Source organism: Mastacembelus armatus, chromosome 16, assembly GCF_900324485.2.
Source record: "Mastacembelus armatus chromosome 16, fMasArm1.2, whole genome shotgun sequence".
Classification (NCBI taxonomy): Eukaryota; Metazoa; Chordata; class Actinopteri; order Synbranchiformes; family Mastacembelidae; genus Mastacembelus; species Mastacembelus armatus.
The window spans coordinates 25366070-25392462 of record NC_046648.1 but is presented as its reverse complement, the minus strand read 5'-3'; the positions used below and the strand labels follow the sequence as shown (position 1 = coordinate 25392462).

General features: G+C 49.5%; 1 protein-coding gene across 1 annotated transcript in view; it reads right to left on the bottom strand.

The window, feature by feature from the left end:
- LOC113136349 (neural-cadherin) overlaps positions 1 to 20358 on the bottom strand; it is a 79653-nt gene extending 59295 nt beyond the window's left edge. Inside the window, exon 1 of the mRNA XM_026317092.1 lies at positions 19401 to 20358. Within this exon, the coding sequence (XP_026172877.1) occupies positions 19401 to 20358 (958 nt within the window). The remainder of the gene's footprint in view (positions 1 to 19400) is intronic.
- Positions 20359 to 26393: the final 6035 nt, after the last annotated feature.

The following is a 26393-nucleotide window of genomic DNA, read 5'->3' as shown; positions in this document are numbered from 1 at the left end:
TCTGAACACTTCATATTTCAGTTTGTGTGTAGGAGTCGTCTCCTCTGTGGATTCAACGTGTCAATCCAGTATCTTCCAAACCTGCATCTGAAACCAACCCGTCTGCAGAGCTGGAATGTGACTCGGGCCTCAGGAGGCCGAGGACGAACGTCTGCGTCTACTAAGCTGGACGCTGTGTCTCACACAAATACAACACAGAAACTCTTTATCCTACAGCACCTGCTCTCCTGCAGTGAACAAATGAAAGGAGAAGAAAGAAGAAAATACTGTATAACAATGAAGGGTGGAGTAAAAAGAAAATGGGAGGAGGAAGAGAGGAGGAAAAGGACAACTGAGAAAAGTAAATAGAGGAAAAGAAGGAGGACATTTGGAAGGATAAGCTGAGGAGATGTGGTGGTAAAAAGAGTCAGGGAGAAGAGAGATGGATCAGACGGAGGAGAAAAACAGGAGAAGATGAGATGGAATGTGAAAAAGAGGAGGTAGGAAAAGATGAAGCAGATGAGGATGGGAGATGACAGAATTAAACCTGAAGAAGACCAAAGAAGACGAGAAGAGAAACTGACAGATAAAAGGGAGGATGAGGATCAGGAGGACAAGAAGAAGTGAGGAGGGGAGAAGGAGGTGAAAGTGTAAATGCTGGAAAACTTCCTGTGATCAGACAGAGGCCGAGGGCAAGAGACACACAGGAGGACAGACAGGACTGTGTTCAAGTCTTTGGACCTGAGGACACACTAGTCTGTGTTCTGTATTATGAGTATGTTTCCGTATTGTGAGGATGTTTCCGTATTGTGAGGACGTTTCTGTATTGTGAGGATGTTTCCGTATTGTGAGGACGTTTCTGTATTGTGAGGATGTTTCCGTATTGTGAGGACGTTTCTGTATTGTGAGGTCGTTTCCATATTGTGAGGACGTTTCTAGATTTTGAGGTTGTTTCCATATTGTGAGGACGTTTCTAGATTTTGAGGTCGTTTCCGTATTGTGAAGACATTTCTGTATTGTGAGAACGTTTCTAGATTGTGAAGACGTTTCCATATTGTGAGAACATTTCCGTATTGAGGACATTTCTGTATTGTGAGGACGTTTCCGTATTGTGAGAACATTTCCGTATTGAGGACATTTCTGTATTGTGAGGACGTTTCTAGATTGTGAGGACGTTTCTAGATTGTGAAGACGCTTCCGTATTGTGAGGACGTTTCTTTATTGTGAAGACGTTTCTGTATTGTGAAGACGTTTCTGTATTGTGAGGACGTTTCTGTATTGTGAGGACGTTTCCAGATTGTGAAGACGTTTCCATATTGTGAGAACATTTCTGTGTTGTGAGGACGTTTCCGTATTGTGAGGACGTTTCTTTATTGTGAAGACGTTTCTGTATTGTGAGGACGTTTCTGTATTGTGAGGTCGTTTCCATATTGTGAGGACGTTTCTAGATTGTGAAGACGCTTCCGTATTGTGAGGACGTTTCTTTATTGTGAAGACGTTTCTGTATTGTGAGGACGTTTCTGTATTGTGAGGTCGTTTCCATATTGTGAGGACGTTTCTAGATTGTGAAGACGCTTCCGTATTGTGAGGACGTTTCTTTATTGTGAAGACGTTTCTGTATTGTGAAGACGTTTCTGTATTGTGAAGACATTTCTGTATTGTGAGGACGTTTCCAGATTGTGAAGACGTTTCCATATTGTGAGAACATTTCCGTATTGTGAGGACATTTCTGTGTTGTGAGGACGTTTCCGTATTGTGAGGACGTTTCTAGATTGTGAAGACATTTCCATATTGTGAAGACGTTTCCATATTGTGAGAACATTTGCGTATTGTGAGGACATTTCTGTATTGTGAGGACGTTTCCGTATTGTGAGGACGTTTCTATATTGTGAAGACATTACAGCACTGTGAGGTGGGGGTCTCTGTAAAGCCTGAGGTTTGGGTAATGGGCTGGGGGGATGTATTATGTCAAAAAGGGTCCTCACAAAGATAGGAAGACTGTGACTGTGTGTGTGTGATGCAAGCCTGCCGGGCTCGGGTGCAATCGAGGCCGGATGGACATCAGGGCTAAGAGTTGCAGCAGCCCTGCAGGCTGTGATGTATAAAACACACACTCACTCACCCATGGGAGACAGTTTCTGTTCTTTGTTCTGCTTCATTATATTCTGGATCCTGGAGTTTCTTTCTTTCCACATCTTCATTCTTTCACTGTGTTGACTCTGTTTTCCACCTGTTTTCCAGTCGATGGCTGTGACCACTTGGTACCTGCACATCAGGTCTGGGTCCAGCCGCTGTGTGTTACCAACACACACACAGTGACCGCATCGCTGTTCGCATACCTGCTGTGTACGTCGTGTCTACCTGGAGATTAGAGGTTGATCCATGAGGGCCAGGCTGAAGACAGAATGTCTTCCTCTCAGTTTTCTGTGCACAAACACTGGAGGAAGTGTCAGCAGAGACCTCGTTCTGTTACGTCAGCCGCACCAGCCCCGCGAGTTTCCCTTCAAAGCTTCCTGTCGCTGTTCAGTTGAGCTCTGACTTCTCCAGAAGATGAAAAAAAAATCACTTCTAACATCTTTATCTCCTGCAAGGAAGAGACAGGAACCAAGAAGGCTGATGGGAAGTGGTGTCTTAATTTGCAGAAACATGGGTCCTGGTCAAAAAACATCATCCCCATGATTTGTATTTTTTTAATGTGATGTTCCAGTGTGAAAACTCCCAGCATGCTTTGTTTGTCATTAATTTGCTCTGTCTCCGTTCCCTCTCCCTCCTGCTAATTATGCTGCCAGAGCCTTTGATCTGCCCGTTAACCCTCCGTTAACGGAACAATTAGTCAGCAGCCATTCAGGTGAGGATTGATCCGAGCCGCCCGACGCCTACAAGGCTTTTAATGGATTTAATTAAACTGCCAGTGTGTGTGTGTGTGTGTGTGTGTGTGTGTGTGTACAGGAGTGTGTGTTAACACCCAGAGGAGGATCAGAACAAAGCGAAACAGGCCTGATCACGGGGTTGTCAGGGAAACCCAATTAAAATGTGAACACACATGTGGCGGCGTGTTAAATCACAGACAGCGAGTGAAGGCGCAGAAACACCAGCTCCAAACATCTTTGTCACTTTCAACAAGGAAACTCGAACCCGAGCTCCTCGAGGTCTGACACAGTAAAGGAGGTGGGATTTATGGAATACCAGACCCTGTCGGTCACTGGCTCAGTACGTCACCAGTCTGTTATTGTTTCCATTCACCCAAAGCTGAACATTTACTTTAGAAACACGTGCATATTAAAATAATCCATAGTCTGAGAAAATAACCCAACAGTAAAAATAAAAATCAGAAAATACATGAACTTTATCTCTGAAGCATTTAATCTGCATTATTGCATGTTGATTTTTATGGAATATAGTACAGATGTGTGCTTTGTATTTATTCATATATATGTGTATAGAGAAATGTGATCCATTGTTTGGTGTATTAGTTACACTGTGCTGACTGGGTTGATTTCTGGTTGTATTGCATAGTTACTGTGGTGCAAACTCTCTGCTTTGAAGATGCTAATGGAAAAGCAAAGAAATATAATGAGTGTTTTTAAAGTGTGGGGTGACGTCCCGTGTTTGTTAGGCTTTTCTCTTGTCATTATATCTACTGAAAGATTTACTTTAAAAAAAAACATCACACAATATACAAAAGTCCATTTGTGTCAGAAAGAATCCCGTGCAGCTGTAACGCCTGAGAAATGGATTCACACTCTGCAAAATTAATGAGGCATCAACCAACAGAAACACCGGTCCAACCAAAAACCACCGGCCAACCCAGCAGACCCCGATTTTCTGGCCGGGACTCTCATCAGCCAAACACAGGCTGTTTCCGTTACTGTCGAAGCTACAAATCCAGAAACTGTGGGCATTAATCTGTGTTCTTTGTGTCATCGATACGCAGCCAAAAGGAGAACGTGGCTCATGCAATGAAACATTGTGCACTTGCACCACTGGAGACATTCACTGCACTAAAATGCCTTAATGTGTCGCTGCAGGTCCATTAGCTCAGAATATCACAAAGTGCACTTTTTAAACCGCAGTTCTTCAGATAAAATCCTGAAATTAGCCAACATGAACTGACACTAAAAACAACCCAGGCTTTCTCAAGCAGCTTCAGTTTAACCCAAACTGATGGAAACATTTATATTTTAAATCTCAACAGTGAAACTTAAATCAGGGGGAGAAGCACTGAATCTAAATGAAGCAGAAGAATCCAGAGATAAGGAAACAATAATATGCAGCATATTTATTCTTAAAACCGGTTTTGACCGTCTGTCCCACTGCACTGCATCAACCTGCTGTTCTGACAGCTGTCACTCTTTCACCCTGACACACACGGAGCTCCCTGATAGGTCAGAGGGCAGCTGAAGACCCGCCCCCAACATGTCAATCAAGCAGCTCCAGGCCAAAGGCCACATGACCCCGGAGGGAAAGGTCAGTGCCTGTTACATTCGACACCATGTAAACTCGTCTGTACTTCCATATGTTTTATTCTGTCTTGTGTTATTTTGATCTCGACTATTGTTCAGTTATTCTTTTACAATGCACTTTGTTCTCATGCTGTTTCTCTGACGATGGTTCTATTGGTTCCTGGATTTTTAATGCTTGTCTTTCTCAGCCAGTTATTCAGACACTACATGTCACCGAGTCACGTCCCGACATGTTCCACTACAGGCCAGTCTGACTAACCTGGAGTGCAAATACAAAGTACAGCACAAACAGAAGGTTTGCAGATTAAACCCATCATGTCTGTGTGCAGTAAACATGAAGCCCAGCAGCTCTCTGCTGCTTTGTCTTTGTCCTTTCAACGTCGGGGTGTTCGCCGGGCCCTTGGCAGAAGAAAGAGATCTCCACCTCGCTGCTGAAGGGGCTAATTAAGCCGACAACCAGGGCTAAAGAGCGAAACAATGAGTCTATTCAGCGGCTCTGACAGGCGCCTTCCACTCAGAGTCGCAGCTTTTGTGTCACAGAGGGCCGAGGTGCCACTCCTCCGCCTGGTCTGTGGGGGCGTCCGGGTGTTTTCGGGTGTTGTGGGTCCACACAGGCGAGCGGGGACGCAGCCTTTGTGTTTGTTTGTGTGTTTGGAGGGTTTGAGTGACAGCAATTATGGGAGGGTTCACAGGAGGGCATGGGCCTGAGAAACACAGACATAAAGTGCAAAAAGAGAAACGCAGACTAACTCACTATCTGATCATTGCTTCTCAGTTCACACCACATTTGTGTCAGCACCATGAAGCTGAATGAGGGTTTTTAAACTCCGGACTCTCTGTAATCACTCAGCTTCATTTGCACATGAAATGATGCTGCAGCTCCTGCCTGCTTGGACCAGTCTGTGATGATCTGTCTATTTCACTGTTTCTTTACTGAAACTTCTCTGTTTTCCTGCTTCATCAAAACATCATTGAGACAAACCAACAACAGATTAATCTGCATCAGATTTTATGTAACACATCTCTAAAACATACTCTGACTACAGGATTAGTGCCTTATATACAGTATGATAAACTGCTCATCTACGGCAGCTCAGCACTGAAACACAGACTGAGGAAATGCTGTCCAACAATGGGAGGCCCCTCTTTTTCCAAAAACCAGCTCCAGTCGTCGTTGTGAGCAGAGAGAAGCTGCAGTGGAACCAGAGCCTGTAAACAGTGACGGCCGTTCTCAGGTTCTGGAGCTGGTTTTTGGAAACAGACGGGCCTCCCATTGTTGGTGAGGAAGAACCATGTGAGCCAGGTCAGCGGTGTGGCTCCCTGCTGGGTTTTTAATAGTCTCTGGACAACAATGGAGGTCTACGGCACAGACCCATAAGCTGAACCAGGTTCTGGATTCACAGACATTCATTGGTGCTGTTGGTATCTGGATGGGATCTGGACTCACACACTGAATCAGCAGTTAAACTGCCATTTACCAAGCTTCTTGCACCGATAGCACGGCAATACTCATTAACGCCTTTGTCACCTCTCGTTTGGATTACTGTAACTCACTCCTCACTGGTCTTCCTCTCAAATCACTTCGCAAACTTCAACTTGTCCAGAACTCTGCTGCCCGAATCATCACCAGAACTCCATCCTCACATCATATCACCCCTGTCCTTAAACAACTTCACTGGCTCCGTGTCCTTCCGTATAAACTATAAAATCCTCCTTCTCACCTACAAAGCCCTCCACTCTATTGCCCCACCATACATCACTGATCTACTTCATATCTATTCTCCGCCTCGTCCTCTCCGCTCCTCCAGTTCCACTCACCTCTGCACCCCTACAGCGCGCCTGGCCACCATGGGCGCTAGATCCTTCAGCCACACTGCGCCCCACCTTTGGAACATTCTCCCTCATCGCATCCGGTCGTCTCCGGACTTATCAACTTTTAAATCATCACTCAAAACATATCTGTTCCGTATAGCGTTTTCCACCTAACTCTCTTAACTTCTCAAAGCAGCCCGTGATGTTCTACCACCCTCCGCCTATTTCATATTGTCTCATACTGTTTCATATTTGTTGTTCTGTCGTCTGGGTTTCTGTATTTCAATTTACTTTTACTGTACTTCGCCCACTTCCTAGATAATCCACGCTTTTGCCTTTACATTCTCTCCCGCCGTTTATGTATTCTTGTTACTGTTGTTTTAATGCACTCTATGTATATCATGCTGTATGCTTCCTTTTCTATCTGTAAGGTGACCTTGAGACTTTGAAAGGCGCCATGAAATAAAATGTATTATTATTATTATTATTTATTAAAGAGAAGAAAGAAATTTTCTCACTGAAGTTAGTGACAGAAGCAACAGCAGCATCTAAATCCTGAGACAGACTGGAGGCCAGCAGAGGAACTGCAGCCCGAGCCTCCAGATGGAAGAAGTGCAGAGGGTGACAGGGATGGAGGGAGGAAAAACAGAGCAGGAAGAGAGGAGCAGGACTTGTGGCCCTCTAATGAGGCGTGGAAATGTTACCAGTGACAAGACTCATTATTTCCTCCACTTCGTTAAGACGCAGTGCTAATCATATTAGCAAGGAGGAAGAGGAGTGAAAGGAGGAGGCCAGGAAGGAGGGAGTAACACTCAGAAAGGGGGAATATGGAAAGATGGATGAAAGAAGTAAAAGGTGGATGAGGGACGTCAGCTGAGGTGAGACAACGTGCAGGAGGAGGAATGAACGAGGGATGTAGGAAAACAAGTGAGGAAAATGGACATAAAACATAAAAGATAGAACATGTAGATGATGGAAGGAGAGGGAGGAAAGGAGGGTGGAGGAGTGTAAGGAGGGAAGGAGGGGGTGAGGAATGAAAACTGGAGGAAGAGCAAAAGATAAAAAGATAAAAGCATGAAGGACAAACGTGATAAAGATTTAAAGAAATGAAGGAAAAGATGAGGCAACATGGAAGAAAGAGCTGAAGGAGGTGAAGGAGGTGAAGAAAGGGGTAAAGATGGAGGGATACAAAGGCTGTGGAAGAGGAATAGACATGGAGGGATGAATACAGATGTTTACAGCAGCAGTCTCTTTTCATGCTGAGTCTCCACTCGTTTATTTTCCAATTAGTGAGGTAGGAAGTCGTTAGTGTAGCCACGGAGACGCTTCCTGTCCTACTAATTAGTGCAGAATCTGTATATATTCACATTTCTGTGTTTTGTTTCTTGATCTTTGAGTTTTATGGAGAAAAATTGCTGTCAAGCACAGACAGAAAGAAAACGTTCAACCAGGAGGAATCCTCCCCGACAAAACGGACGTGTCATGTCACATCAAACTGACCCGAGGTGCAGAGGGTGGAAAGGTCACGGAGACGTAAAAACCTCTGGATCTTGTTAGAAACATGATGGTGACCTGACAGTGAAACACGGAGACATGTTGAGTAATAAACCGACACAGGGTGTAGGACTGTGGTCTCGCCAGTCTGATCCGACTGTGACAGTGTGTCTGAAGCCTCTTTGGCAGCATCTTCTGCTGGTGTGTGTGTCTGGGCCTTATCTCTCCCAGTGGCAGGCTGTGGAGCCCCACGGTAAATTCTGCCGGCTCTGAACCCACAGCCAGCTGGAAAACCCCCAGAACCACAACCACCCGAGAGGAGGAAAGAAAAGAGAAGACGGAGGAAGTGAAAGGACACGGGGGGGAAGAAAAGGACAGAAGAAAGAAACGCTACAGGGAGGCAGAAACTCAAATCATCTGGATGTTCCCAAACTCTGAGTCTGATCAAAGTGACCTCTCACTGTTTGGGACTGTGACCTCTGACCTCAGGAGTGTGTGTGTGGGGGGGTGTAATGTGAAGCAGACTGTGTTTGTTGGGAGAAGAAGAAATGAGCGACGGGGGGAGGAGTTGAGCAGGAGAGAAAAGGAGGAGATGGAAGAGAAGAAGAAAGAAGAAGAAGGAGGAGACAGTATGAAAAACAAGGAGAAAGAGAAGAAGAAAGAGAGGGTGGTGCAGGAACAAAGGAAGAAGAGACAGGGAGACCAAGAGAGGAGTAAGACGAAAGAAAGCAGGAGGACAGAAAGTCTAACAGAGGAGAGAGGAGACGAGGGGTAGAGAAGGAGGCGGAGTGAGGAGATGAAAGGAATCTAAAGACCAGAAACAGAAACAAAGGAGGAGGTGCATGAAGGAGAAGAGGAGGCGGAGGAGTGTTTGAATGGAGGGAGCAGCTCCCTGCAGGAGGTGCAGGAGGTGCAGGAGGTCTGGCTGCAGGCTGTGTGTTCAGCTTCAGCTGATAAAGGCTGTTTTGGCCACGTGCTGAGTCAGCGGTTTGTTTTTTATTCTGAATGTGGGGTCCTCAGCGTGGAGTGGGGGGTTCCAGAACCTGGTTCAGCTTATTGGTCCGTTGTTGTCCCAAAACTATCCATCCATCACCTACACTGCTTCCTGTTTAGGGTCGCAGGGATCTGCTGGAGCCTCCCAAACCTATAAAGTATGAAATAAAACTGTTTCTGCTGCTCCGTCAGCTTCTCGAACTGTTTCAGAGAAAGTAGAAAACATCTGTAACAAACGGTGACAGCTGGCTCCTTTTGTAAACCGGGCCTGTGGAAACATGTGGGTCAGGATCAGGCCTGTTCAGAGAGTCGTCCCTGCTCACACGGGCTGATCATCAGTACATAACCAGGTGTCAACAGGTCGGAGCAGGAGGGTTCCTGACCTGTCGCTCTGACTCTGCAGGTCTGTGAGCGCCCACATGGCTGTCGGCCCAACTCGCCGCTCCAATCCGTCACGTCCGTCTGTCAGCACGTCTCCGACTCCTCACACCTACTGCGTTACCCGAGAAGTCACTTCTGAGCAGTGTTTTGTGGGAAATGGAGTCTGTGGCGGGCGCGTTGACAGAGCGCTGCTGCTGGAGCGAGACGTTTCCTGCGGCCGACATGCACCGACCTGCTTCTACGCAGTTTCATGGATTAACACTCGCAAAGCAGGAGCTGATGGAAACCTGTCGCACACCCAAACCTCTACGCTGTGGTGATATTTCAGCTGCAGGCCTGCAAGATGGAGTCTGTCATCAACGGTGTGTAAGATCTCACACACACACACACACACACACACACACACACACACACACACACACACACACCTCCATCTGTTCACGTCTCATTAAACAAAGCCAGGCAGGCTCAGAGCGGCGGTGATGACGGAGCCGCCTGCTGCTCGTCATAGAACCTGAAACCCATGGACACACCTGCAGGCTCCACAGGACGCTCCCACAGATTCAAGCCAGATGTTCGCCCCTGGAGCGCACAGGAATGCCTGACCTCCACGAAATGCTCTGACTTATTATTCCAGGCTTGTTGGAACACCACCGTATCTGAGTCACAGAATCCAGAATGAAGAGTCCATGACATCTATAACAACGTTCTCTGCAGATTGAGAGAGATGGACACATTGACAGAAAACTGCTCTGTGGCTTGAACACCAGGTTACAGATGTGCAGCAGCTGTGGATAAAGATACTTTTCCCACAGGGATCCAGCAACAGACAACCTGTCAGTTGTACCTACTGGATGACAGGCTCCACTCAAAGCAGCGGCCTGAGGAAAAGCCTCGACACACCTAACGAGCACGCGTCACGTGCACAAGCAAAACACACGTGGACAAACACCAAGAAGCCAGAGGCGAGACAACACAATCACCAGCAAACAAACAGCATAAACAGACAAAACGCCCTCGGAGCTCAGCAGGCGTTAGCAGACTGTGGGGGCTCGACCAGACAGGGACACGCAGGGCGGACCCCCGGGGGGGCGGTCATCCTGTCATAGCTGGTTTGGCCCCAGCATCATAAACACAAACCTGCTTCACACTGGATTAGACCTGCTCTGAAGGCGTGTCAGTGTGTGTGTGTGTGTGTGTGTCCTTTATTGTTACTGCAGCGTGTGTGTGTGTGTGTGTGTGTGTGTGTGTGTGTGTGGAAGGGGGGCAAACAAACTTGTCACGTTTAGCTTCACTTCTGTGCTTCTATCTCTGTGAGGACCACGGTGATTTCCACAGCTGCAGTGTGAGCAGGTTTGCAAACAGAAGGACACACTAAACAACCTGAATGTCCACAATTCAGTTTTCCCTTAGTCCTGATGTTTCCAGATGTGTCAACAGACCAAACCAGATGTTCTCAGACCAGATCTGGGCCGCCTGCATATGTGGTCCTAAATCTGATCCTTGTCCGATGTGTGAGTGAGAACGGTCAGATCAGAATCCATCAACATGGAGGAGGGGGGGCAGTGGAGAGACCAGGACGCTTCACGTTGGTTGGACATTTATGGAGAAGCTTCTGATGGAGCCAAACTGGAAGGAACATATGGGAACCCAGCAGCTTTGGAGGAAACTGAGCACAGATGATGTTGTTGTTCTTCACATGTCAGTTCAGTCTGTGCATGGGGGCAGTTTAGGAGCTCAGGGGGTTCACACCTGGTCCATGTCCCTGACTGACATGGATCAGACTGTAGGTCTGATGGGAACAGCAGGACACTCAGGGATGTGGACAGAGATAATTCTGTGAACCTTGGTAGACGGTTTGAACACAGCTCGTCCTGCCTCTTTGCTTTGGTCAGAATATTCAGGCTGAAGCAGCTGCAGCAGTTTATGTTTAGCAGCATGGATGTTTCCAGAGAGCGTCAATGAACGTCTGGACGTGTGTGTGTGTGTGTGTGTGTGTGTGTGTGTGTGTGTGGAGAAGGCAGCATGTGGGTCAGGTGCCCGGGGAGCACAGTGACAGCTGGCAGTGGGTGTGTGGCAGATGGACTGGTCAGACTGGAGCATCACAGGATTCATGGACACTCAGACTCAGTTTTTATTCAACTTCATGGAAGAAGATTTTTATCCTGGAATAAATAAAGAAAAACTTGTTGGTTCATGTTCCAACAACTAAAAATCAGTTTCTACAAACTGTGAGACAGTAACAGTACAAATACCACAGAGTAAAAATACTCTGTTCCAAGTAAAAGTCCTGCACTGCAAAGTATTACTGCGGTAAAAGTACCATCATCCAATGTACCTGAAATATCCAAAGTAAAAGTAGTCATTGTGCAGAATGGCCCATACTTCTAATTTGAAGTATTTCATGTACCGCTGGGTAGCTGACGTTAACTACCTTATATACTTCTGATTTGAAGTACTTCATATACCGCTGGGTAGCTGACGTTAACTACCTTATATACTTCTAATTTGAAGTACTTTATATACCGCTGGGTAGGTGACGTTAACTACCTTATATACTTCTAATTTGAAGTACTTTATATACCGCTGGGTAGGTGACGTTAACTACCTTATATACTTCTGATTTGAAGTACTTCATATACCGCTGGGTAGCTGACGTTAACTACCTTATATACTTCTGATTTGAAGTACTTCATATACCGCTGGGTAGCTGACGTTAACTACCTTATATACTTCTAATTTGAAGTACTTCATATACCGCTGGGTAGGTGACGTTAACTACCTTATATACTTCTAATTTGAAGTATTTCATGTACCGCTGGGTAGCTGACGTTAACTACCTTATATACTTCTGATTTGAAGTACTTCATATACCGCTGGGTAGCTGACGTTAACTACCTTATATACTTCTAATTTGAAGTACTTTATATACCGCTGGGTAGGTGACGTTAACTACCTTATATACTTCTAATTTGAAGTACTTTATGTACCGCTGGGTAGCTGACGTTAACTACCTTATATACTTCTGATTTGAAGTACTTCATATACCGCTGGGTAGCTGACGTTAACTACCTTATATACTTCTAATTTGAAGTACTTCATATACCGCTGGGTAGCTGACGTTAACTGCCTTATATACTTCTAATTTGAAGTACTTTATGTATTGCTGGGTAGCTGACGTTAACTACCTTATATACTTCTAATTTGAAGTACTTTATGTATTGCTGGGTAGCTGACGTTAACTACCTTATATACTTCTAATTTGAAGTACTTTATGTATTGCTGGGTAGCTGACGTTAACTACCTTATATACTTCTGATTTGAAGTACTTCATACACCGCTGGGTAGCTGACGTTAACTACCTTATGTACTTCTGATTTGAAGTACTTCATATACTGCTGGGTAATGGATGATTAGACTGAACTGTGTTCATCAGACAGGACTTTCAGAGATCTCAGTCCCACAGTTCACACCTGTGAGTTTATTACTCCTGAGCTTCAGTTTAACTTCTCTTGTCTCAAGTTTCCTCCTCCTGCTCAGACTCTTCTGCTGCCCTGGGAAAAGGGGGGCACTGAACGTCCCCCTGGGTCCTGATCCCCCTGGGAACACTAGGTCAGAGCAGATAAGCTCTAAGAGTGGGGGAGTTCACTTTTTAATCCGCACGGTGACCTTGATGAGGGAGCCTGCAGAGGGAGGACATCCCCGGGGTCGAACCGTGAGGAGCAGGAGGACTCAAAGCCCCGGGGAGAGGAGTCGCGGTGAAGACTGATGGACAGGCGAGAGCTGCGGAGACATTAAGGTCTTTAACAGGATTCTCCACACTGCAGGGATCAGTGAAGGTCATTAGCTGCTGCTGGATGGAAGTGACATGACTGGTCTGAACCAACGAGCTCACATCCTTTTCGACCAAAACTCATCCCTGCCGAGTGATTCCTGTCGGACTGAAGCTTCCACATTCACAGTGGAATCAGGCCTTGTCCGAAAACACTGGTACCAACAGGCCTTTTGCTTCCTGATCGACAGAATCAGAACCAACGTAAAGTCCAGATTCCCTACAAAAATCCCTCCCTCATCCCCACGTGCAGGCAGACTCTCAGCAGAGACAGAGGTGGTGACGAAGTCACTTTGGGTTACGAGTGTGTGTCGGTGCAGGACAGCAGAGAGAGAAGACGCGTTCGGTTCTGTTATATAAGTCGTGTTCACACGTCTCAGCGAGTGCTGCCATTGCATCTGGGCGTTACAGTCCTACTTCCTCTTACAGACATAGTGAAAAGAGTGAAGCAGCAGACACTACCAGGGCTGCAGGTACTGAGAAGGACTGTGACCTGAAACACATCAGAACCAGGATCAGCATCAGCCTTTCTGACACTGCTCATTGTCAGGATGCGACTACAGAGACGGCTCTTTGATAAACTGATCTGTTCATTGTGTGCACAGTCACCATCAACTAACTCCAAGAGTCCAGGAGCTGGACTCCTGTTGCGGAGCAGCTATGGAAACCAGTTTTCCTTCAGTATTGGTGCTTACCAGCCTGATTTATTTCACACGTGGTGCCGACAGAAACGGTTCTAGACCTGGAGCAGTTTGCAGGATTTTACATTTTCCTGCCCACCAGGAGCGTCACCAAGTCCCAGCACCACCCACTGTGCACCACCTCCTGCAGCAGGCGTCAGATCTACACCAACACTCCAGACCCAGCTGCCTGACAACTGAGAGAAAATCTGAATCTTAAATATGAGCTGCAACGCTATTTATTTATCATTTATGTGGTATTTATTTATTTAAACACAACTCAACTCATGTTCTTCACATCCCCCAAACTTTTTGCAACATGGATGTGAAAAACTATTTTAGAAAAAGGCTGAAATTTAACTTTGATGCAGAAACTCTGGGTGTGTGTGTGTGTGTGTGTGTGTGTGTGTGTGTGTGTGCTTGTGTGTGTGTGTGTGTGTGTGTGTGTGTGTGTGTGTGTGCGTGTGTGTGTGTGTTTCCAGGTTGCTTTATTCAGCCTGTGGCAGCTCACGTCTTCAGCCACAGCACGAAGGTCACAGGTTTGGACCAAAAGGTGAACCGGTGGTTTGGTCTCGTCAAAGCAGCATCTGAATATTTGCTGGGAAACAGACGATGAAAACACTGTGGGTCCATGTCACGGAGCCGTAATTTGACAAAAACAGCACAGAAAATAAATATCTTTAAAATCAGCTGTCAATCAAAAGGTCCAGCTGCCTTTCTGACACCAGGACATGGAAAATATTTACGCTCTAACCCGAGTTTTGACTGAAAACACGGGCAGACTGAAACTTAAATCAGTGATAAATCCAGAACTAGATCACCGGAGATCAAAACATGACATTATGTTTATGCATTTACAGAGTCCATCGTTTTTAATATTTATCAGTGGAGCAGCAAAACAAGCTCCTCATGCTGTTTGCATGTCGTGCTGATGGGTGCAGTCTGGACGGGGTGACCTTGTCCTACTTGGTGATTGGTGAGCTGTCTCGCCTGAGGCTACAGCTGATTGGCTGTCAATAGGCTATTAGCACAGCTGAGCGTGGCGAACCAAAGAGGACGGAGCGGGGGAAAGGTGAAAGTGGAGTGAGGACAGACGGGGAAGGAAAATGAGGGCCTGCTAGCGCCCCCTACAGGCTGTTTGCTCCAGCACAGGGATTCGTTTAAAAAATAGTTCCACGTTATGGGAAATATGCTCTGACTCACAAGTGACGTCTGAACATTTCGGGTGATGGAAAGTTTTGTAGTGCGTGAGCTGATGTTGGTTAGACAGTCGACATCGTAGCTTTGTCCACCACCTCTGAGGCTCATAAACACAAGGTCTGTGTCATCTGTACATAAATGCAGAGGGGACACTTGGTGGTTTTAGATTGGAGTCTTCACTTGTGTCCTGCTGCTCCCAGACCTAACGATGTCCTATGGAACTCCGTCTCCTCATGTCCGTCCCCAGTGGATTTCCTCACGTCGGAGAATTCCTTCCACAGCTCAGCACTGTAGGTCAGCTGAACAAGCTAACACACTTTAGCAACATTAGCGACTGAAGTCTGTGGTTTTGGGGTTACATCAATAAACAGACGTATGTGAGAATACGGTCTGAACATGAGGACTGGCTGGAAACTTTTGGGAGGGTTGAGCTAATTTCCACAGCTCCCAGTCAGGCCAAGAATAATTTAGCAGTAACCCCTGTGGCTCGTTCTGAGGAGACACCATCGCTGACGTTACAGCCAAATCCTCAGATTTCTCTGTCAGCATGTCTCCACTTCTGGACTTTCTGGATGTCGTCATCCTTGAAGCGGTTTTCTGGAAGCTCTGCTGTTTGCGTGTGGACGAAAAGAAGAAGACACTGTTGTTCTATCTCTTGATGCTACAACGGAGGAACTGGCTTTAAAATGTTCAGGCGTTGGTGCTGAATTCGATGAATATGGATTATACTATTCGTGTGTGTGCTGCCTTTTAAAAAGGTCATTCTGGGATTTTCACAACGATTCGTCCTGCAGCGCTTTCTACACAAACACACAGTGAAATACCAACAAACTCATGCAAGATCAATGTGTGCGACGCTGACAAACACACAATCACTGTGAAGCTGAGCAGCCTCGAGGACACACACTCCTACAGCGTTTGGTGTTACACACAAACACGTGGCGCAGTGGCAGGTTGGTTCAGGCCTCTGGCTAAATCCAGAAATAAAGACAATAGAACAAACAGCAGAAAAAAATGTGTGTGTGTGTGTGTGTGTGTGAGTGTGTGTGAGGGTGTGTGTGTGTGTGTGTGAGAGGGTGTGTGTGTGTGTGTGTGTGTGTGTGTGTGCTTGTCACCTCCAGGCTGCCAAGTACAGAGTCTGCTTGATAGAGCAGGACAGTGTGTGTGTAATAATGTACGTCCACACTAAAAGAGTTAATAATAGTGCAGTTTAATGAGGGAGCACGCAGCTGCATTAATTGCAGCCAACAGGAACAATTTTCTTATTTAAATATGCAAATAAACACATTTATTACAGTTAATGAGACTGTGCTCTCTGACGTTTGAGTCACAGCTGTGAGTTTTCAGTGGGTTTTCTAAAAGCCGCATTCACGTTGTGTTTAAATTAGACCATCCAGATCCCTCAGTGACGTCTTCGCTTCCATTTAACCGAACGTTTCAAAACCTGAAGCTTAAAGATGCAACTGAGCTGGAGCAGGAAGCACAAATGTTGTGTGGCAGCCTGATTAATGTAGACGACCTGTAGCTACAAGCTACAATGAGCGGAGCAGCAGCAGATTTGACATGTTGAATAAATGTATCAGACACACTGAGCTGTGAGCTGATAAAACTGAAATATTCATCACATATGCATGAAAGTTTAAGGGGGAGATGAGAGAAGATGCACAGTTGTTCTTGTCGAAGTACAACACTGACAACACACACAGCACGAGGCGGACAGCTTCGTTTCAGCTTGCGCGCACACACACACACACACACACACACACACACACACACACACACACACACACACACACACACACTGATATAATCCAATATAATCCAATCTCAGAAACAGTTAATTCCTCTAAAACTGAGGCCTGATGACCGAAATGCTGCAAACAGAAAAACAAACACAGAACATCAGAACCAGGGAACCAGAAAAGAGAGATTGCAGTTCATCCACAGTCTGGGCCACAGGCCTGGTGAGGTGTCCAGGTGTACCTCACCTGTCGCCCGGTGTCAGCTGGGACAGACTCCAGGGCTCCACTAGCCTCCACAGGATAAGTGGTGTATATATATTAAATATTCTGGTGTGAGTTCACTAAAGGGGAAGATGTGATGGAGACACAGACCAAGATCCAGCCGCTCTCACAGAGAGGAAGAAGCCACCCAGGCAGCCAATCAGAGGCTGCCGTTGCTCAGGCCTCATTCCTACACATCAGAGTCAGAGCCTCGGCTGACAGAAGACAGATCGCCTCAATCAGCCGGCCCTGAGCTTCCTGTCTGCTGTAACACAAACACAGCTTCCTGCCCAGGCTCTGGGTCTGGCTCAGACCTGGGGGGGATCCAGGTGAGCAAACACTGCTAATTTCTCCAAATAAACAGCAGTGATGCAGTTTAGATGGACTGATTACCCAGATCTGACCAGAACACTGAGCTGCCACATGTGAGGACTTCAGCCTCCTGATTAAACATTTACTTTGGGGGGGGGGGGGGGGGGGGGGGGGGTCTGGACACCGTTTCATCCTGTCAAACAAACATTTGACAGATTCCAACACACTTGGACTCATGTTGGTTTTTGAGTGGGCATGTTGGATTCGAGATGAATTTATCAGAAAAGACTCAGACTCTTACAGATTTTTATTGTAGCAGAGCAAAAATAAAGTTACTGAAGAAAATCACTCTAATAACAATGTGCGGCCAAAAGTATGTGGACAGGTCTCTGGTTCTGGGTCCATGAGTTGTGATAAGAGAAACATGTGTCTCCAGCTTTGGGTCGGTCAGCAGTGTCCCCAGGACCAGAGAAGCTCAGTGATGCTGCTGAGTCTGAACGGGACCAGATCCTGCAGCTGCCAGAAAGCCTGAGGAGTGCAGGCTGTTTGGGCAGCTCAGCCACGAACGTGGGGTCAGGATGACATGATTATCAGCAAATGTGGGGGGACGCTCAGATGTGTCTACATGTACTGCAGACACAACAAGACACACAAATGAGATGCTTAGTCCCAACAGGTTGGGAGGTAAATATGTGACAGCTGGTTGATGTGTGAAGTTTAGTGGCTGAGATTTGTTTATCTGGGGAAAACCTTTCCTGAAGTCACAGCTTCAGTGCAGAGATCCAAGCCTCAGCATGAACGCACTAATCGGTTCTAACGGTCGTTTGCTGGCTCAGATAAGAGGGTACTTCATTAGCCCAGACAGGACGCAGCAACAAACTGCAAAGGCCTTTTAACCAGTTGCTCAAACAGCCAAAACGGAAAATAACGGCACAGAAATATGAACCATCAGCTTCAGCCCCGTGTCAGAGCCGTGTGCTGAGTTTACTCTGCTCACCTCCAGCAGTAAACAGTCGCTGGTGTTTGTCCTGCAGTGTTTACACACACACACACACACACACACACACACACAGCAGTGATGTGAGCAGTGTTTTAAGGAATGAATGAAAGAGCAGAAAGTGACGGTTGAAGTTGATTCAAACTGCTGGAAACAAGCCAACACACACACACACACACACACACACACATCTCCAGACGTTGCTGTCAGCAGAGAGAAGCTGCAGTGGAACCAGAGCCTGTAAACAGTGACGGCCGTTCTCAGTGTCTGGATCTGGTTTTTGGAAACAGACGGGCCTCCCATTGTTGGTGAGGAAGAACCATGTGAGCCAGGTCAGCGGTGTGGCTCCCTGCTGGGTTTTTAATAGTTTGTGGACAACAATGGAGGTCTACGGCACAGACCCATAAGCTGAACCAGGTTCTGGATTCACACACATTAATTGGTGCTGTTGGTCTCTGGATGGGATCTGGACTCAGCAGCCTAACCCTAACTCTACAGTCATCACTGATGAGGACTTTGCTTTTTGTCCCTATAAGGACATCAAGTCCCCACAGTGTAACTGTGCAAACAGATTTCTGTCCCCACAGCAAAAGTAATTCCAGCCCACAGACGAAGCTCAGCGGTTAAAGGACGTTTTTGTAATAAGAGGAAACGGCACAGATGCAACCCCGTTAAAGGTCCATACCTGTACCTACATGATTCTGTTGACCTTTGCTCCCTCTGTAAACCTCCAGGCTCAGGCCTTTACACATTCTGACATCACATCAATAAGCACCACAGCGACTTCCCTCTCACTGAGCCACAGTTTGTCCTTTCACCTGAACCCATAATGAATCTGTCTCAAACCAGATGGAGGACCAGCAGAAAGACCTGCACAGTGACGCAGCACGCGCGCGCGCACACACGTACACACAAATGAAAGCTACTCACCTCAAAGTTGTTTGGAAGGATTTTGTATTTCTTTCAAACTTTAAGTGATTTCAAGTCTCATTTTTTCTGTAAAACTTGTGTAGTGCATGAAAAACCGATTCAATGCAAGCAAACCAGTCAGCAAACCAGTCAGCAAACCAGTCAGCAAACACACACACACACCATCAGCCTTTTTTCCTTAATCCGGATTAAACTTAATTTCATTACGTTGTAAACGAATTCAAAACATCAAACCGAGCAGGGGCGCGTCATGGCGCAGCAGCGGCACCGGACCCGGTGTCTGCGTGTTTTTACGCACGGGAAGGGAAAACATCGCGTGCTTACCTCGGAGGTTCTGGATCTTCACCACGACCTCTGCGGGCTCCCGGAGACTGCGCGCCAGGTACACACGCCCCGAGTCCCGCTCGATCTGGACCGGCGTCTCTGCTTCGGATACCACCTCGAACCAACGCTGTTCGAACCTCTGGTCCGGCACCGTGAACACCAGGTCTCCCACTGTCACGTGGTCCGGGACTGTCACGGTGTAGGTCACCTCCTGCGACAGAGCACGGGGCTCCCGTCGCGCTCTGCTGGAGCGGCGGACGTTGATGCGCAGAACCACCGGCTCACCTACCAGCGACACATCGCCGCCGTCCCTCGCGTAAAGGCGGAGAGTCACCTGGCGGACACCCAGGAGAGACCCGATCAGCTTCACCTGTCCAGTGTGGGGAACCACGTGCAGCAGGTGAGACGCTGGAGACGCGTAGACCGTGACGCGTCCGTTCCTCTCCGCGTCGCCGTCCTTTGCGTCAAAGCGGGCCAGCTCGGTACCGAGCGGCGTCAGCTCGTCCACTTCAACAGTCTGGTTCCCGCTGGTGAAGCGGGGCATGTTGTCATTCCTGTCCGCCACCTCGACCTGGACGGCAGCCGGTCTCCTCTGACACCACGGCGGCAGCTCCACCGTCAGCTCATACATAGCAATGAACTCCCGGTCCAGCGGTTTAGCGGAGACCAAACCCAGATGCCCCCGGTGGTCCCGGAGCCCGTTGTGGCGAACGAGTTTAAAATCCGACGCATAATCCCCTTTTAGGCTGGCACTCAGATCCGCACTGGAGCAGCCGCCAGCTACGACTGACAACACCACCCCGTCCACCGGCGTCCCAGCCGGAGAGTTCTCCGCTATCTGGCCGAAGTAGCGCTCTGGTTGCGCGGACAGACACCCCGGCGAGACGTGAAGCAGCAGCGGGAGCAGGTGGAGGATGAGGCTGCGCGTGGGAACCGGTCCGGTTACAGCTTTGCTCATGTTTCCATCAAACCCGTTCCCGATGAAGACAGCGAAAAGTCCACTGGAGACCTGCCGCTTCTGCTGATCCAGGTTACGCGTAAAAAGAAAGATTACGGTTCTCTGATGCAGGAAAGGGAATAAAAACGGCTTATTAGGTAATTTCCCTAAAACATGTCTCACTCCTAACTCGGGACTGAGGCGCAGAGGAAAAGCAGAAGCAGCGGAATGAAGCCGATTCTCTGCTCCAGCTAATTTAAAATTCAGTCGTTGAGACTTTTACGCGCTAAGAAACAATCACAGTCTTTGCTCCCCCGCTGCTTTTAGCAAGAACCTTGGAAACATCAACAGAACTGTTAGAAAAAATAAAGTCACTATATTTTTCTCAGCTCAGTCCAAACATTCCCGGGACTAATAAACCAAGAGGCTCCAGAGTCTCCGGAGCGTCTCCACCGGAGGATGGATGAGACTGACGGGCACGGGGACACCCAGCAGGCTCCGTGCGGCTCCGTGGGCACCGCCCCCGGAGGAGAGAGGCCAATCAGGAGGCAGGAGCGGGACAGAGTGACAGGCCGCGATGAAGGGGGTGGGGGGGTGACTATGATGCTCTGCCTCAAACTGAAGGCGGAGACACTGCACAGTTTCTGGTCTTTCATCCAAAGGGACATTCGGGTTTATTCTCGTCCCTCATTGGGTCAGTGACAACACCGAGGGTGAGCAACCACTGAGCTTTGGACCATGTCCCCACAACAAAACTGCTGCAGCTCTTCATGTAACGTCCTTTTATGGATTCATACCAACATGCTGACCATCTTCATCTCTGCAGCAACAAGAAGAAGAAGAAGAAGCAGGAGGGACTGTGTCCACAGACTGATGAGGAAACTGGGCACAGGTGTGTCAGTGGGTGGGGAAAGTCAGGTGACTGGGAAGTAGGAGGACACCTGGTGGCCGAATGGAGGATGGCAGGACATAAAATCAACGGTTTATGGACAAGAGGAAATAATCTCATGCAGCAGAAAACGAGGAAATATTGTTTTAGCATTTTTTTCATGTTTACAATCTGCAAGTGAAGATTAAACTTGATTTTCTTTTCAGCTGTTCATTTTGCTCTGGGACTATATTATACCAATAAATAAATAGTGACAGTGTTTTCTAATCTTTGTGTAGGACAGGCCTCCACTTTAACCTTCAGCTGCATATTAAGTGATTTATAACTTTATTGGTCCAGGACAATTCAATTGCTGTTGTGACTCAAACAGGACACTGATGCTGAGGAGTTAGTACAGGTCTGGACGGGTCCTGTTTCAGTCCAACCATAACGCCACTTATACCTGTTGTCGCACACACACCTTGACAACCTGAGGTCACACCGAGCTCGTTGTGCTGCATGATGGGATTTCACCACATGCAAATGAGCTTAATTAGGCTGAAGCGTGTTAGTCAGGGTGGGTGAGTGGATGTGGAAATGTGAAGTGGTGCAGAGACAATCAGACCTCATGTATAATAAGAGGGACGATAAAGAGGTTTGATAACACGGCGGCGAGCTTGAAGCGTGTCATTAATGGCTACATGGACGATGGCGTGTAAACATGATCTCATCTCGACGACGAGAAACATCAGCTGAGTTTGTTTTGGACTGTTCAGAGCCACATATGTCCAGTGTCTACGTCACAGTAAACACATTAGAGCACATTGTATCTTTACATTGTGGTGCTGTTACTCTGCTTTCCAGCACAGGACCTTCAGAGTCCAGCAGCTCAACGTCCAGCCCAGTTTGACATGAGACACTGGTTCAAGGATCAATAATCACCGATTAGCAGAGAACAGCTGTGGTATATGTGAACATGGGTTTGATTAAATTCTTCATATGCTGAATGTTTAGCTGAATGAAGCAGCAGGAGGTTGGGCAGGTGCTGCAAGTCCTCATACACATCTTTGTATCTGTATGTGATATTTAATGTCTGAGGGGGAAACAAACTGAGCCACAGAGAAAACTGTCAAACTCCACTAAACCTGCAGATACCAGGTTTCCAAACTGTGGTAAAGTTCAGACGTCCAGGGCCGGAACACATGGTTTCCATTAAGAGCAGGAGGAGGAGGAGGAGGAAGGTGAGCAGCAGTTATCCTCCACCCTCCAACTGTCCAAAATGTCACGCAGCGACCTGACGGACGGGCGAGCAACACGTCTCTGCCAGACTGACAGACGAATAACAGGCTCCACATGTTGAACTCAGTGCTGTTTCCCTTCAAGCTGCAGGTGAGTTTCTGACAGACACACACACACACACACACACACACACACACACACACACACACACACACACACGCACACACACTTAATGACCAGAGACAGCAGTAATAATTCTGCCTGACGAATGGATGAATAAAAGAAACCTGGCAGAGCAAAACACTTGATTGTCCTTGGACTCTCCAGAGTTGGACCAGTGCCACACACACACACACACGCAGCTACACACACACACACACACACTCAGCTACACACACACACACACACACTCAGCTCTTTGAAGCTATTTCTTTCCACTCTGCCTCTAATAAATGTGTTTTCAAAGAGCTGTCAATCAGCTGGCGCCCGCTCACCTACAGACAGACAGAATCCGTGATGTGACTTGTTAGTTTTCCACACAAAAATAACTTTGTCAGTTTGTTTAGACGCACTGATGGAAAAATGTAAAAATATTTCTTCTGTCAACAAAAACTTTTTAGAATAACTTTTTAAATAAGATGCAAAAATTAATGCTTCATATGTTGAGTGTTTGGAAAGTCTGGTAAACATCCGCTAAGAAAAACCTTCAGAACACAGTGAAAATGTGTTTTAAACTGTTGTATATACAGTATGTTGAGCTGTCAGTCACTGCTTTAAATGACTCCTGTCAAGGAGAGTGGTGGGTGGTGTGGTGTGAAGAAGGTGAGGACCCAAATGCAGGACAACAGAAGCGTTTATTCTCTCCTGGAACATCCAGGGCTCAAGACAATGCAAAAACTAGAGAACCGGATCAAACGGTAAAAAACTAAGAGAGACCGGGTGAGACGGTCATCACAAAACGCACTTCTACTAGCGAACACCAACTGAAGGCAACTAATGCTTCTGCGACTAAACAAAGGAACAAGGGAGGTATAAATAGGGAGAACACAAAAGGTGATAGAACACAGGTGAACATAACGGGGACAGGTGAAGCTCATAAACACAAATTACCAACATAAAGCTGCCAGAGACCAGAACAGGGGGAAACAGGAAAGCCACACAAAATAAGAGTCCTCTGGCAGGAAGTCCCCAGAGGGACTCATGACAGGACCCCCCCCTCAAGGCCGGATTCCAGACGGCCCACGAGTTCCACCCAAAGTCCAGGGTGGGAGGGTGGGAACACACTTTATGACCCCTAACAGGGCAGAGTTCTGGGTCGATCCACTGATCGGCTCCTGGGGCACACAAAGTCTGAGGCCGTTCCGGCGGACGGCCTCTTTGGCAGGCGAAGATTCGGAGCCGTTCGGGAGGACGGCTCCGCAGTCAAGCATGGGTCCGAGGCCGTTCGGGAGGACGGCCTCTGAAACGGGCGAAGGTCCGGGGCCGTTCGGGAGGACGACCTCTGAGACGGGCGAAGGTCCGGTGCAGTTCGGGTGGACAACCTCGCAGGCAAGCGTGGGTCCGAAGCCGTTCGGGAGGACGGCCTCGCAGGCAAGCGTGGGTCCGAAGCCGTTCGGGAGGACGGCCTCGCAGGCAAGCGTGGGTCCGAAGCCGTTCGGGAGGACGGCCTCTGAGACAGGCGAGGGTCCGGGGCCGTTCGGGAGGACGGCCTCTGAGACAGGCGAGGGTCCGGGGCCGTTCGGGAGGACGGCCTCTGAAACGGGCGAAGGTCCGGGGCCGTTCGGGAGACTTAGGTAGCCACTGCATTGGCGGCAACGGCTCCGGGGACTCTGGAGATGGCGGCCGAGGAGATGCAGGGGATGCTGACGGCCGGAGAGGCTGCTGCTGAGACGGCCGGGGAGGCTGCTGCTGAGACGGCCGGGGAGGCTGCTGCTGAGACGGCCGGGGAGGCTGCTGTGGCTCGTGCTGCTGAGACGGCCGGGGAAGCTGCTGTGGCTCGTGCTGCTGAGACGGCTCTGGCTCGGGCTGCTGAGGAAGCTCTGGCTCGGGCTGCCTCTTCGGGGAAACTGGAGACTGGGGGACTGAGGGCGCCGGTGGCTGAGGGACTGAGGCTGCCGGTTGCTGAGGGACTAAGGGCGCCGGTGGCTGAGGGACTGACTGGAGAGGAGTGGGCCAGGCCTCAGGGCGCCTAGGTTGGTTGCGGCGCCGAGGGACTGGGACTGGCAGTGGCTGCTGCGGCTCGGGAGACGGGGGCAGCGGCTGCTGCGGCTCGGGAGACGGGGGCAGCGGCTGCTGCGGCTCGGGAGACGGGGGCAGCTGCTGCTGCGGCTCGGGAGACGGGGGCAGCGGCTGCTGCGGCTCGGGAGACGGGGGCTGCTGCTGCTGCGGCTCGGGAGACGGGGGCAGCGGCTGCTGCTGCTGCGGCTCGGGAGACGGGGGCAGCGGCTGCTGCTGCTGCGGCTCGGGAGACGGGGGCAGCGGCTGCTGCTGCGGCTCGGGAGACGGGGGCAGCGGCTGCTGCTGCTGCGGCTCGGGAGACGGAGGCAGCGGCTGCTGCTGCACTGGAGACGGAGGCAGCGGCTGCTGCGGCTCAGGATCATCTGCTGGGAGCGGAGGCGGGTCCGGGAACTCTAACCCATCCGGAGGTCCTGGCCACTCCAACGACTCTGGAGGTTCGGGCCAATTCGCCGGCCACAGAGGTTCGGGCCACGGTCGCAGTTCTGGCCACGGTGGTGCTAGTGGCTGGGACTCGACGTGGGCGCCCCGCACACGACACCGAGGCGCGGGGATTGGCCGGAGAGGAGCGGGCTGAGCCTCGGCGCGTGTGGCTTGGCTGCGGCGCCGAGGCACTGGGAACGAGGGCAGCGGCTGCTGCGGCACCGGGGACGAAGGCAGCGGCTGCTGCGGCTCTGGATCCTCCGGAGACGGCTGCTGCTGCTGCGGCGGCTGCGGCTCGGGATCCCCCGGCGACGGCTGCTGCGGCAGCTCGGGAAACGGCAGCTGTTGCGGAGGCTCTGGCTCAGGTGGTGGTCCGGACGATCCAGGGGATTCCGGTGGCGCTGGTAGCTGGGCCTCAACGCGGACGCCAACAACGTGACGCCGCGGGGCTGGAGCTGGCAGGGCTGGAACTGGAAGGGCTGGAGCTGAAGCTTGAGCCTTGGCGTGGACGATATCACCACACTGAGGGACGAGAACAGGCTGGGCCGGGACCTCCGTGGGGACGTTGTCGTCGGCGCGCGGAGGCTCGGGGATCCGGATCGGGACCTCAGCGGGGACGAAGACGTCGCCGGCACGCTGAGGGCTCGGAGGGGGTGACTTGAGTGACTTGGGTGACTTGGCTGAGCAGGGCTCCAGCGTTAACGGCCGAGTCGGCACGCTGGAGGTCTGGCAGGCAGGGTTGGGCTCCGGCGGGGATGGCCACGTCGGCACACCGGAGCTCGCGGAACTAGGCCGGGAAGGTGCCTCAGCGGGGACGCCGTCGTCGGCGAGCTGAGGTTCCTGCGGCGGGGTAAGTGCCTCAGCGGGGACATGAACGTCGGCGCACTGAGGCAGCGGGATTCTGGGGAAATCCTCAGCGGGGACGCTGGCGTCGGCGCACTGAGGGTGCAGGATCCTGGTCGGAACCCCCGCGGGGACGCTCTCGTCGGCACACGAGGGTTCGGGCTGCTGCGGCAGCGGCGAGGTGGTAGCGTGGAGCTCCGACTGCCGAGCTGAAGATTCCGCCACTCTGCTCCGACGCCGTCGCTGTCGGTAATCCCGTCGAGCGAAGCGGGGGGACTCGGGCTGGGCAGCGGCGAGGAGGGACTCAGGCTGGAGATCAAGGGCTGATGGCGGGAGAACCAGTGTCAGAGGCTGGGACTCTGGGGAGTGGGAAGCCGGGAGTTGGGAGACTGGCGACTGGAACAGGGCGAGGGAATTACACACCTCCCAGGCCTCGTCGAGGGGGGTC